Genomic DNA, 14,800 nt, shown 5'->3' with positions numbered 1-14,800 from the left:
TAGCGGCCTAGGTGCAGTTTGCCAGTAAAGAGGGGTTTTATTTATTTTTAATTTTACTTAGCCATTAGAGGATTTAATTAAGGGTTTACTAAAGGGGCGCCTAAGGTTCACTAGCCTAGCGGAGCCATTCTACTAGCTGCATTAGTTTGTTATAGCTAATAGTAGCTCCCCTATAACTGCGGATACTAAATGCGTCTAATAGGCTTTATATTTTATTAGATGCCTTCTTAATAGAGGTCTTTCCGCTTTATGGTGTGGTATTCGCCTGTTCTTATTATGGAGGGCCATTGCTAGACATGGTTCTGGTGGACGCGCGCGAGTACAAACCACCGTCGTTTAACGTGTGCCTCCCCTACGATACATACATCTCAGGGGGATTCTCTAGGTATTTTTCAGGGTTCTTTTGGTTGGTTTTGGTCTTTTTAGGCCAGGTGCAGCAAGAGCTCCTCTCTTTATATGGCTATATAATAACTTTATTAATATTTTTATCAATAATATTTATTTTATTAAAAAGTACTTTTTATCTTAATTTATAATAATTTTAGTATTTAATATATTATATTTAAAATTTCATAAAATTTCATAAAATTTCACAAGGTTTCATTAAAAGATAATTAAGTTATAGGTGGTATATTTTGGTATATTTTGGTATATTTTGGTTAAGGAAAAGCGTGCACAAGCCCCAGCCGGCCTAGCTCCCTAAGGTGACTAAAATACCCCCTAGCCTAGCCCGCTCTAGCAGACCTTGCGATGCGTGACACCATTCGATGTAACCTACCTAGGTATATATTTATTTGCGTAATTTTTTCACCTTTACGCATCCAAAAAAGGTCTTCCAGAAGAATTGGATGAATAAAGCTCCTAAGCCTGATTATGATGTCAGTCTTCGAAACATGGCGCCAGGATAGGAGGCCCATACTCACCTAGCGCGAATCCTGGATTGACAGGCGCAGCCCTACCAGCCCCTCACAGATGAGGCATGATGCCTCTTCTTGTATCAAAATTTAGATTGTTCTTTAGGCCGGAAACACCTCCTCTCCACGTATATGGTGGGGCTATGTACCATCCGTAAGCTCAGACACTGTATATAATTGAAGGTTTGTTCTTTGTCTAATCAGGTTTTTCATCAGAGCATACCACCCTCTTCAATTTATAAACGTTTATCTTTCTTTTACTTATAAACCACTCTGTTTCATTGCTACCGTCGCAATCAGCTTCATAAAACGGACTTTCAACATGGAATCATCAAATATCACCCATCACGACTCCCAAAACATCCCTAACGACGCTGCACCATCGTATCAGGTAGCCATACAGGAGTCAGTTACGCCATGGGTATCAAACAGGGTATTGGAAAAGCCCGTTGTCGTGCCTCGTCAGTCTTCTAGCCCAAAGAAGTCCGTTCGAAGCAATTTCTCACAGTCTAAACTACAGAGACCACAAACATTTTCCACATCAAATCTATATCTCCATTTGCTCGTGCTTATGCGCCTGCACTATCACAGCTTCCTAATCCAATAACCCAAGAAGAATTTCTCGCATTCATTGATCGGCTCAACAACGCATTTTTAGCCCAACCAATCCTCGTAGCGTCAACCATGGCTGGTGGCGCGCTTATGGGGACGCAGATCCTACCGGTCCAGCTGGCAGGTGGTGCCGTTCAAGCCGTTTCGGCCCTTACCTCCGCAAGTATCTCATTCGTACGGGTTCGGAAGTTAATAAGCGAAGCCAACGCCACGATGTTCGGTCCACGAGGCCTTCAGGCAAATATTATGACCACTAAGAAGATGACAGCGGCGATCGGGTATGATGCCGTCGACAGCAAGGGGAAGCTGTAGTTGCCACCGCTTCAAAGTATGAATGGAATTGCGGAACTTGGTGATGATAGGGCTAGCGTTGATGGGCAACTCGGGGATCAACCCGAGGATCCGCGCATGCGAAGAATACACGCTCTAGACGGATACTGCTCCCCCTTGTCATTCGATGTCCCTGAGCAGCCATTGCCCGATAATACGCTCAAGAGGATAGCGACGGCGCCTACGCGGTGGCAGAGCAATCTGCAAAAGAAAAGCTTGATTAGAGCCCGAAAGAAAGGCCTTAAGAAGTATAATGAGCAGATAGAAGAAGTGCACAAAGACTCGAGCAATATGCGAGCCTTAGAACAGAGAATCGAGGTTCTGCGTGAGCGTGCTGATCAAGGAGGGCTTTCAACCGAGGAGGACTGCGAATTGCACAGACTTGAGATCGAATTTGCTATCGAATTTATAGAACGTGATAGGAAGGTTGACGTCATAAGACAAAGTCCGGACAAGAAAATGGAGAAGATCAGCAAGAAGGAGACGAAAACGGCAAATAGGATTTTGTGGCTAGTCATCCTACGGAATTAGGTTCTCAATACTGTCCGGGGACATGGATTTCTGGCGGGCTAGGCACTTTCCAACAGTGATGTCAGCGGTTAGGTTAGGTTTCAAAAATGAGGCCAAAACCAATCCAAAATACAATTTTGAGGCTTGAACCGGTTACAGAACCGGTTAAACCAGATTAACCAGATAACACGTCTTAAAAGTATTTATTTACGTATTTTAGCGTGTTTTAGCGTGTGTTTTTTTGCCTTGGCAAAGGCTAGCCCTATTTAGATTGTGGCGCTTGTCCCTATAGGGTAAGGCTTAGTCGGGGCTTATGCAGAGGCTCGTGCAGAGGCTCGTTTTATATTGTGGCCGGAGCTATCTGGTTTTATTGGATAACCGGTTTATCAAAATACCTAATAACCGATCCAAATTGAGCCAATGAAATCGACGAACCGGTTACTCTCAAGATTTTGGTTAAACTGAACCAATCCAAAGAGTAACCTAACCATTGACATCACTGCTTTCCAATCACATTACCTGTACTTTCAGTTGAGCCCCAAAGTATCCTAAGAACTTTTGATGTGTGATAGTCAAATGCAAAACTATATTTCACTTCTTGAAAAGTAGCGCCGTATCTTAGGTCTTTCCTGGCTCCTCTTTGCATGCCTCCTTTCATTTCCTGCGTCTTTGGACTGCATGTAAGCCCGTTATACTACTGCGCCTTGACGTTGATAGCCCTGTTTATACGACCATTGTGTAGTAGAGGCACAGTATTCCTCCATGCATCGCTAGAGGCAGTCACTAGCAATAAATCCTAATAGAACCGTGTTCTTTTATTGTTTATCAGGTTATCCCGTACTACTCTCTAGTATCCTTTTAACTTCTAATTAGCAACTTTGACTGGCTTTAGTACTGGCCAGCTGCTCTCCAGCTTCTACTCAGCGTGGTTTTCAATAAGCGAAAATCCAGCCAATAAAATATTGGCATTTGTCAATATTTACAGCGTCAATATTGAAATATTGACAATAATTTAGATAAAATTATTATAATAGAAATATACTTATTAAAATAAATATTATACGAATTATTAGTATAGATTGACAGCTTTATAATATAATTAAGCTTGTAGGGTAAGCTGTGTACGGAGCTGTGCACGAAGCTTTGCGCGGAGCTTCTACAAAAGCTCTGCACGAAGCTCTGCACGAAGCTCTACTCGAAGCTCTACTTGGAGCTCTACTCGAAGCTCTACTCGAAGCTCTGCACGAGCAGGGTGGTTTTAGATAATGCGAATAAGCAAGCATAAAATATCCTTTCTAAAAAATCTCTGCTTTTACAGCTCTGTGCACCGAAGCTCTGCACGAAGCTCTTGCACGAAGCTCTGCGCGAAGCTCTGCACGAAGCTCTGCACAAAGCTCTGCACGAAGCTCTGCGGAGGCTCTGCACGAAGCTCTGCGGAGGCTCTGCACACGAAGCTCTTGCGGAAGCTCTGCACGAAGCTCTACGGAGGCTCTGCACGAAGCTCTGCGGAGGCTCTGCACAAAGCCCTGCGGAAGCTCTACACGAAGCTCTGCGGAAGCTCTGCACGAAGCTCTGCGTACGGAGGCTCCGCACGAGGCTCTACACGAAGTTCTGCACAAAGCTTTTATATAGAGCCTCCGTAGTAGAGCCGTCGTACGCAGAACCGTTGTACGCAGAACCGTTGTACGCAGAACCGTTGTACGCAGAACCGTCGTACGCAGAGCCGTCGTGCAGAGCCGTCGTGCAGAGCCTCCGTACGCAGAGCTTCGTGTAGAGCTTCGTGCAGAGCTTCGTGCAGAGCCTCCCGCAGAGCTTCGCATTAAGCCTCCGTACGCAGAGCTTCGTATAGAGCTTCGTGCAGGGCTTCGCGCAGAGCCTCCGCAGAGCTTCGCGTAGAGCCTCCGTACACAGAGCTTCGTGCAGAGCTTCTGCAGAGCTTCGTGCAGAGCTTCCGCAGAGCTCCGCACAGAGCCTCCGTACGCAGAGCTTCGTGCAGAGCTTCGTGCAGCGCCTCCGTACGCAGAGCTTCGCGCAGAGCCTCCGTAAGGTATTAATAGCGTTAAGAGGTTCTAATTCTAGCTCTGAAGCCATATTTTATTTAATAATAAAGAAGAAAAAGGCGACTAAAAAACTATTTAGGGTATACTAAGACTTATTGCGATAAGACCTATCTAGAACCACTCTATACACGAGGCTCTACTTAAAGCCCTATTATGGCTCCACTTAAAGCTCTGCTCGAAGCTCTGCTTAAACTCTATTAAGGCTCTATCCCTTCGGCTGGTAGATTTGGTCCTACGGTTATCGATAAGAGCCAGCCAATAGAATCAATAGGATCAAGGACCCGTGACCATACACGTACTTTTGATTCTGGTGTTCGCGTACGGTCCAACTATCGTAGAACCTTACCAGCCGAAGGGATACGGAGCTCTACTTAAGCTCTACTTAAAAGCTCTACGTAAGGCTCTGCTCGAAGCTCTACACGACACTCCACTCTAAGCTCTACTAACACGCAACACTAGTATACTAGGAAGACTCTATAATCGTCTATACAAACGACTCTATAATTAATCGATTTATTAATTAATTGCCTATACAAACGCCTATACGAACGTCTATATAAACGCCCATACGATATTCAAGTTAATTTTTTGAAGGGGCGCCAAGAGGATCGGCAAATATTATAAATATCGCCAATACTCGCCAATACTCGCTAATATTGACTAGTGTCAATATTGATCAATCTGATTGGCCAATATTGAAAATGAAAACCACGCTGCTTCTACTATTGATCTAATTTCTCTAAATCTTTTAAAGTTTAATGGCTTTATAACTGATTCATATTAGTTTAAATATAATCTTCTTGAGTCTATTAACTTTCTTTATATAGTACCAATAGAATGTTTATAGCTTAAACAGGTGCTTAAACAACTCTATAGTTGATTTGGGAGAAGGAGATATCTGCACATTTATTTAAGCTTTGCTTATCATTTCCTAACCTCTCCATTTGTTGTACATTTCCCATAACCAAGTAGTCGCCGCATCCGCCAACCTTTGTACATTAACTTTACAAAGTTGGGCTCGTGTCCAGCCACCCAGTTATGCTGGCTGTGCAGAGATCCACAAAGTTCTGATCCGTCGGGAACTCATCTGTATTGAGCGTCAAAGCCCAATCAACGCCATCACTACGGCTCTCAGCCCAAGTCCGAGAGCCAGACATGCGACCATTGCGGTTACTAATGACACGCCCACCATTACCCCAAACAGCTATAAAACAATCAGCATGACTCAGAGGCTCAAAAACCTGAACACAGCACAAAGGAGCGGGCGACCACGCATCTGGGGTTTTCACTTACCATGGGTACTAATAAACTTGACCAACATCGACGCCGAGCACGTCAACGCCGACGGCCCAAATGCTGCCTCCTTCACCATCCCATCGCCACCGAACACGTTCGCGACTAGGTTTGACGAGAGCGGCTGCAGCGCGCTCAATCCCACGTACGCAGACTCCTGCGTCACAGCATCGGCGGTGTGTGCCGCAGCAGCTGTTGGCCACTTCCGGACGTCGAGTCCAGCCGGATCGAGCACAGTGGCCTTCAGATAATCATAGTAGGGCTGCTTTGTGACGAATTCGACAACGAAGCTGAGCAGCAGGTAGCCGTAGTTGGAGTACATGTATCTGGTGCCGGGAGTGAAGTCGAGGGGTTGCTTGAACATGTAGTCTACGACGTCTTTGGTGGTTGCTGCGCGAGCGCCGCCACTTTGCGCAATTGCGATTTCGCGCATCTTGAAGACGATCTCGCCGGATATTGTCCAGTCCAGACCGCCGTGATGGTCTAGGAGCTGCTGCACGGTGATGTCGTTCAACCGCTTGTCACTGGGGTTAGTATAGCCAAGGAGTGGATACACCTTGGAGTCTGGCTTGAGCTTGTTGGAGTCGAAGAGGGGTTGAACGGCGGCTTCGCAGAAGGCCTTGCTGAGGCTAGCAAGGAGGAAGGGATCGGCAATTTGAGTCGTATGGCGAGATGGCTCGGCCCAGGTATAAGCCCTTTCTAAAAGCATACTCCCCTTTTTGCCAATGGAGACTTGAGCTTGGCGAACGCCGTTCCTCTCCATGAAAGCTTGCATGATGCCGTCGACCTTTGAGATGGAGCCACCGACATCTTTCAAGCCTGTGGCAGCTCCGCCAACGGCACGCCAGGCTCGAGGGGTAAGGATATCCTGTTGTGCGAAGATCGCGGCATAACGAGTATTGGAACCGGAGCCACCGCCCTGGAGGTTGATGAGGTAGAGGCCGTTGGCTTTCTGCGTCTCGTATTCGGCCTGGAGTTGAGCTGCAGTCAATCCATGCCGAGCTTGCCAGACACCAACATCCGCGTTGGAAAACATCGAAGTTATCATCTGGTCCTCTGAAACAGTTACGTACGAGATGCGCCAGTACGGCTTAGTCATCTCACTATTGACGGTTTGCTGGTAGTTGGAGTACGACTGAGTATACCACCATGTCCATGGGTCATAAACCGGATTCGCATGCCAGATCGCGCAGAATCTCCTGTCTGAAGGCGTTCCGTACTCCCTAAAAGATCTCAAAACCTGTTGGTTCGTCCCAGCCGTCGCTGAATAGCTCTTGAAATTATCACCAGTCATATCACACCGCTGGAACCAGCTGGACACTCCGTTCTGCTCCATAACGCCAGCATACACAGCCCCATTGCGCGTTCCAGTAGCGCTGATAAGTATCGAGACGTAGCCTTGAGCATTGTTGGCGTCAAACCAAGCCTGATACTGAGCAGCGTTGGCGTTGTGGATGGCTTTCCAAGCGGGGCCGGATCGCTGGACCCACACAGCTGCATATGTGGGTGGGCTTCCGTAAACGCTAATTGAGATGATTCGGTATCCCTGCGCAGTGAGAGTGTTGAATTTGGTTTGGTGGTCGGCGGATGTGTAGCCATAGTAGAATTGCCATGCTGGCGCACGCTTGACGAGGTCATTTGAATGCTCTGAGCGCCAGAAAAGTACGTCCTCCCCGCCAGAGTGCTTTAGTAATGAAATAGAGTCTTCTGGGACGGCTCCTGGGCGTGCGGAGATCAATGTAGAGAGAAAGAAAAGAGCACCAAGAACGATAGAGACAATAGAGAGGCGTGCCATGATGAGCTGCGCGTGTAGGTCTCTTAGAAAAGGAAAGTTTCCCGATTGGAGGTGGCTTTTCTTTAGAAATTATGTTGAAATCATTTAGAAACGATCATAAGATTTAAACTTTGAGAAGATGATGTCCAATGGAGAACAAGGCAGAGAAACTGCTTTCATTTTAAACATATTGACATTTCATCTAACTGCAAATTTACTAGGCGCAGAAACCATCCTCATTGTCCCTTTTTCAGCTGCGTCAGGCATTTCTTCAGCCGACAGTGTTGCCATTGGCTCCACAACGGGCTTGTGGAGGCGCAGCTGAACTGTGAAAAGTACGACGCTGTGGTAGTGGTCGAGTAGAGATCGAGCATCGTACTTTATATGTGACTGCCTAAAATACTAAGATAATGTGGATATTATAAATTCGTGCTCATTGGGGTATCTGAAACACAAATTGGGAACTCGTAGCTCAAGAGTCTCAGTTGGCGTATGCATAAACACATTGAATCCTTGGCGCCTTTTTTTTTTTTGAAATCATACACCGTTTTAGCTGCCCTAAGGGCGCCATGCCGGGTCTTCTATTTACAGAGGTAAATCCTAGGTAATCACCCGTCTCACCTACAGCAGTGATTACGTGAGGCCCTCATCCGCCTGTCTACCACGTGCTGTAGGTGTACGGTGCCCAGGAGAGAAGCAAACGCCTGAAATCGCCTAACGAAATTGCAGGGTTGTATGCACGTAGGGTAAGTTCCCGTGCAGAAGAGATGATCGAAATCAAATAATCAAAAAGTAGTGAATACCCAAATTACCTCCGTTCCGTACCGTATATTAGAGCCGGGCCTGTTTTACGGGCCTGGAGTTCTTGCTTTAATACTATCCGTCTTCCGCTAATATCGCGTATAACGTGTCTACCACTAAGAGAGACTTAGTCACTTTAAGTCTGTTCCTGGCCTCCAGAAACTGCCCTAGGAGGCCTATTTATACTATATATTATACTACTTTCTTTACTAACCATATTTGGTTTAAGATCGCTTTAAAGTTCTAAGGTTGGCTATTATACAGCTAGACTACTTTCTTTAGTTCTATGAAATTAAGGCACTTAATTAGAACGTACTGTCCTATTTATTTATCCCCATATATATACCTTGCAGTAATCTTATTAGACCAGGCTAGACTAGATTTTAATTTAAACCCACTCCACTCTATAAAAGATAGGGTTTAGCTCCTAAAGCTCTAGAATAAATCCAATATAGTTATATAAGCAGTATATACTGTAAATAGTAAGTCTTAATATACTTCTAGGTCGTTAATAGGGTAGCTAAACTTACTAAAAGTTACTTATATTACATTATATTAGCAGCAAAAAGGCCCTCCTTATTGCTAGCCTTATTATCGCTCCAAATTTACCAACTAGTATCTTTATAAAAAAGCTAACCGAATGCCTTCCTAATCCTCCTACCTATTTAGATAAAAGGAATAAACTACGCTCCTTCCTTAACTAACTTAAAAATAAGCTAAACGGCAATACTAACTGCTGCACTATCCTTAACAGCTAACTATGTTATACTATAAGCCGTTTAACAGGAGATACTGCAGAAACCATATACCCGTTTTAGCTAAGTATTATAAAAAGAACTAGTTACTATACTAGAAGCATCTTATAGCGACCCTAACTAAATTATAATAGTATAAAGAAAACTAAATAAGATAATATAAGGCTTTAAGAGCTTCCCATTATACTTTGCTAAGTTTTACTACTATACTAAAAAGACTAGATAGAATAAACCTACCTTAATTAATCGCCTAGTAGAATCTTTAAACTTTAAACTAAAGGCTTCCTTTATAGGAGTTAAGCTGCTAGATACTCTTACTGTCTACGCTAATGTTATTAACGGCCTATATAATAATATACTACGCCTTACCCTAAAATATATATCTTAATATTCTGCTCCCTAACTACCTAAGACCTATAAGAACCCAGACGCTATAGATATTAATGCTAGGACCTCTTTTACGCCCTTAAAGGATCTATTAAATAAAAACAACGTATTAAATATAGCCTTTGCTTTAAGTGCGGAAGCAATGCTTATATCTTAAGTTACTACTCTATCCCGCTGCCCTAAATATATATATAGATAACTAGTATAAGCAACCGATCTCCTTAATTAAGCCCTATTTATTAACCCTGCTTATTACCTAGTTCTAGCTTAATATTTAGTAAGCACTACTTATAAGGATGAAGCTATAACTAATATACTATAAGAACCCCGCCTTAATCGCCTTTAAAAGGAAAGTCTTAGAGCTAAGTCGCTCTTTAAGACGGCTCTACTTTAGGATCTTACTAAACGTATTAGATATTATAAACTCTAACTCTTAGGATTATAGCATAACCGTTAACTACTATCTTTAATAGAATAGTTAATAGGCTAACGCTTAAGTTCTAATTAATATAGGAGCTAGTAGTATAGGATTTATTAACAAAATCTTTATATAAGATAATAGTATTACCCTAACCCCCCTTAACCGGCATATTAACGTGTTTAGATTTAATAGTAAATATATAGCCTAGGTTTAGGCCCCTATACGGGATATTCTAAAACAAACTCTAAGTGCTATAGAAATATTTAGACGAAACCCTAAGTAAAGGATTTATTAGAGTAAGCTCTTTACCTATAGCTATACTAGTAATCTCTATTAAGAAACCTAGCGGCGGTTTACGCTTTTACGTAAACTACTAAGCTTTTAACACTATTATCGTTAAAAACTAATATCTAATTCCGTTAATTTAAGAGACGCTAAACTAACTAAGTAAGGCTTGTTACTATGTAAAGCTTAATATTATATCCGTATTTAACCGTCTCTATATTATAAAAGGAGATAAATAACTTACTGCATTTTATACCCGGTATAGATTATTTAAATACCTAGTAATACTATTTAGCCTTATAAACGCCCTAAGCTTATTTTAGCATTATATAAATGTCTATACGAGTAGAGGTTACATAGTCATGTCTCTGATTAGTCATCCTTACGGTGACTTATCAGCCCCCTATTTAGGCACCGCGATCCTTATAATCCTCTGCGGAAGAACATAAATAAATTAAAGAACCAGTTACCTCATATTGCAATTACAGTACCCCCCCAGGTAATACCAACACTGATCAGTAATATTACAGATCAGCTAGGTGTTATTACGAAGAAAGACAACACGCGATCGCTCCTACTAAGGCCCGTTAATCGTGTCGCGTTTGCTAAGGAGAACCCTTCTGGTATAGGCTCTAGGAACTCAAAGAACCGACTCCTACCAAGGCTTCGTTTGGTTCGCGTCCACCACGTAAAACAACCACTTAAGAGACAACACGCGATCGCTCCTACCAAGGCCCGTCAATTACGTTGCGTTTACTAAGAAGAACCGACTCCTACCAAGGCTTCGTTCGGTTCGCGTCCACTACGCAAAATTAACACCCAGTACGACCTCTTTACTGAGCGCCAGTACACCTAGTAGCGTTAGCAGCACCCCTACCTATACTACGACCTACACCACAATCTACGCTAGTTAATTATATCTAACACAGGAACCTAACGTCCAAACTAGGGTAATGGAATTACCTTAACTAATAAAACCACCGCAGAAGATATTACCAGCTATATTAAGTTTAAAATTAATAAGTATATTAAGTATAACTTTAAGGATAAAAGCCTATGGGAATTATACTAAGAGGACTTTAATAATTTTAAGGTATAGACATTTAAAGACGCCAATAGGCTTATACTTAAGGGACTTAAATAACTACTCTAACGCAATGGGGTATAGGTCTTTAATAAGAAAAGTAAGTTAGTATTATAAGCACTATACAACGTCGCTTACGAGGACGACCGTACGGAATGGTTAGATGTAGAAATTTAACTATATATCGATAACGAAGGATCCTTTAATTTGTATATTATTAACCGTTGTCTTAAATTACGTTTATTAACCCCCTTAACGTCATCTACCCTAACCCCAGCTGTCTTAAATAACCTCCCTACGGCCGAGCCTCCCTCGCCTACGGACGTCACGGCTCCCCCTACGAACGTCACGGCTCCCTCTATGGACGTCACAACTCCCTCGCCTATGAACGTCACGGCTCCCTCTATAAACGTCACGACTCCCCCTATAAACGTTACAGCTCCTATAAAAGTCACAACTGCCGTTAACTACGGCAGAGACTTAGCAACCCTAGTAAAGATGTATATAGAGGAAAGTAAATATAGCGGAGAGGATGACAACTTTAACTGTAAGCTTACAATCTTTAACAACCTTTGTAACAGAGTTGGTATACCGCAAAAGGCAAAGATTAAAGGCTTTCCGATAATGCTACGTGGTATTACTCTTAACTTTTACTACAAGAACAAGGCAACTTATACTACCTTTAATAGCATCTATAATGCCGTATATAACCATTTTAAAGGACTAGAATATAAGCGTGGAATTCTAACAAAGTGGAATGCTATTACTCTTAAGACAGTAATAATAAAAAATAAAAGCAAGTCTATAGGGGACTGTCTACAGCTACTGCTTAACAACCTCCGTTATCTACAGCATGGTCTTAACGCTAACCTCTATAATAACGATTTCCTACATAACAAGCTTATCGTCGCTTGTCAAGATATCGCTACTTACTAGGCAGCTTGCTCGAACCTACCTACTACACTCACTAGCCTTATAAACAGCCTATGATCGTCAATTGTCACTTATAAGAAGATTAATGGTACTATAGGACAACCCACTAATGCGTACTTACAGCCTACGGATATATTCTTTACTAACCGTTGCTATTACCGACCGACGTCTTGACTAAGTTCATTAAATAATCATTACAGCAATAACGCTAGGACGTGCTTCGTGTGTAAGAAAGGAGACTATTAGTTAACTAGGTATACTAAAGAAGAACGTAACAAAGTAAGAGAAGGATTTAAGAGACGCGTCCACCAGTACCTCGCGGATAACGATATTAACGACGACTTTGATAAGGATATAGTTCCGACTACCACTAGCGGCAATTTCTTCTACGACGACTATAGTATTAAGCACTTTATAACTTTAAACGGACCAATACTAATTAAAACCGCTAAGAATATAGTCACGTCTATAAATAACAATGCCTTTACCTATAGCCTCACCGGTAGCATAGAGCCTAGTACGGAGCCTAGTATAGTAAGGCGCGATAACGTTAGTAATAAGAGTAGCAACAATAAGGGCAAGAGCGCTACTTACCTTTATGACGACAAGGACCCTCCCGACCTTACTGTCGATATTAACTTCCTTAACTGTCATTTTAATGACGATAAATAGGACTATAAATGCTCGGTTAATACCCCGGTAACACCTTATACGCGCCTACCTGTTTCTACCGCAATATCCGCAATATCCGTAGCGATATCCGCAATATCCGTAGCGATATCCGCAATATCCGTAACGATATCCGCAATGTCTACAATATTCGCAATACCTAAAACATCCGCAATTACTACCCCGAGCACCTGTCGACCTATATACTACTCCTTTATACTTTTTTACCTTCTTTCCTTTTTATAAATGTCGCTAGTGTCTGTATAAGTAGAGGTTACGTGGTTATGTCTCTGATTAGTTATCCTTACGGTGACTTATTAGCCCCCTATTTAGGCACCGCAATCCTTATAATCCTTTGCGGAAGAACACAAATGAATTAAAGAACCAGTTACCTTATATTGCAATTGCAGTACCCCCCCAGGTGATACCAACAATAAATAACACCTTATATCCCTACCTAGACATCTTTTATATAGCCTATATTAATGATATTTTAATATATAGTAATAACCTAATTAAATACCGGAAATATATTAATATTATTTTATAAGCCCTATAAGGAGCTAGTCTATAATTAGATATAAATAAATGCGAATTTTATAAAATAGAAGTCCTATACCTTAGGCTTCTTATTTTTATAAATAGTATATAAATAGACCTAAAAAAGTTAAAGTAATTATAAACTAGTAAGAGCCTAAGAACGTTAAGGATATAAAAGCCTTTATAGAATTTACTAATTTCTACTAACGGTTTATTAATAACTTCTCTACCCTAGTTTTACCCCTTATAGCTTTAATCTAAAAGGATAAAGCCTTTATCTTTAATAAGGAATATAAAAAGGCCTTTATTTATCTAAAGGTTATATTTACTACCGTACTTATAATCTAATACTTTAACCTAAACTAAATAAGTGTTGTAAAAGCTAATTTATCCGATTATATTACTAGAGTTATCCTATCTTAATATAATAAGGATAGAGTATTATACCCTATAGTATACTTCTTAAAATAACTAAGCCTAGCTAAATATAACTATAAGATCTATAATAAAAAATTACTAGCTATTATTTAATATTTTAAATAATAGCAACCAAACTAAAAGGCGCCGGATTTATAATTAAGGTCCTTAGCAACTATAAGAACCTATAGTACTTTACAATTATAAAATATCTAAGCTATTATTAGGCCCGCTAGTTAGAATATCTGTCTTACCTCTAATTCTTAATTATATACCGCCTAGGCGTCTAAGGCTAGAAATCTAACGCCCTAACCTAATGCTTGCAAGACGTACTAGCATTAGAAAAAGCGCGCTTTTACTAAAATTAGACCCTACTTTACCCTAAACTATTTAACCTACCTACTAAAGATTTTATAGTATACGTCCTTAAAATAACTAATTAATTAATTAAATAGATTATAATTAATAAATACCTAAATAACGAGTTTATTTAAGAAACGCTTAAGCTAATATAAGATAATATTAGACGCTTTAAAAGGATTTCCCTAAGTAAATATAAAGCTTATAGAGACCGCTTATACTACTAAAACCGCCTAGTTATACCTAACTATAATAAACTTAAACTTAAGCTCCTTAAATATATATATAACCTACTAGAAGCCGGCCACCCCGGCTAAAAAAAAGACCCTAGAACTACTCTAATAAGAATACTACTAGCTAAATATATATAATATAATACAAAGGTATATCTCTAGCTACTATATCTACTAACGAACTAAGGCTTTATATAAGACGTATAACGGCCTCTCAAAGCCACTACCTATCCTGGACTAGAGATAGAAGAATATCTTAATTAACTTTATTATTAATCTCTTTAAAAGTAAAGGCTATATAAATATTATGGTAATTATAGACCAACTATTTAAGATAAGATACTTAATCGCCTGCCTTAATATATTAACGCCTACTGTTGCCTAACTATTCCTAGATTATATATGGAAACTCTATAGATTCT

The 14,800-nt window shown here is 41.1% G+C and overlaps 2 protein-coding genes across 2 annotated transcripts; one reads left to right on the top strand and one right to left on the bottom strand.

The window, feature by feature from the left end:
• Window positions 1–1,156: 1,156 nt before the first annotated feature.
• Window positions 1,157–2,387, top strand: K441DRAFT_705706 (uncharacterized protein; the record flags this gene model as incomplete). Its single annotated transcript, XM_067653616.1, has 3 exons — window positions 1,157–1,375; window positions 1,435–1,804; window positions 1,856–2,387. The coding sequence occupies exons 1-3, from the start codon at window positions 1,237–1,239 to the stop codon at window positions 2,385–2,387; spliced, it is 1,041 nt and encodes a 346-aa protein (XP_067503884.1). The 5' UTR covers window positions 1,157–1,236.
• Window positions 2,388–5,399: 3,012 nt separating this feature from the next.
• Window positions 5,400–7,514, bottom strand: K441DRAFT_611493 (uncharacterized protein; the record flags this gene model as incomplete). Its single annotated transcript, XM_067645574.1, has 2 exons — window positions 5,400–5,630; window positions 5,720–7,514. 2 exons carry the CDS (start codon window positions 7,512–7,514, stop codon window positions 5,431–5,433), a joined length of 1,995 nt encoding a protein of 664 aa, XP_067503883.1. The 3' UTR covers window positions 5,400–5,430.
• Window positions 7,515–14,800: the final 7,286 nt, after the last annotated feature.

This window comes from Cenococcum geophilum (genome assembly GCF_001692895.1).
Source record: "Cenococcum geophilum 1.58 unplaced genomic scaffold K441scaffold_22, whole genome shotgun sequence".
Lineage (NCBI taxonomy): Eukaryota > Fungi > Ascomycota > Dothideomycetes > Gloniales > Gloniaceae > Cenococcum > Cenococcum geophilum.
This window is presented reverse-complemented; position numbering and strand designations above follow the sequence as displayed.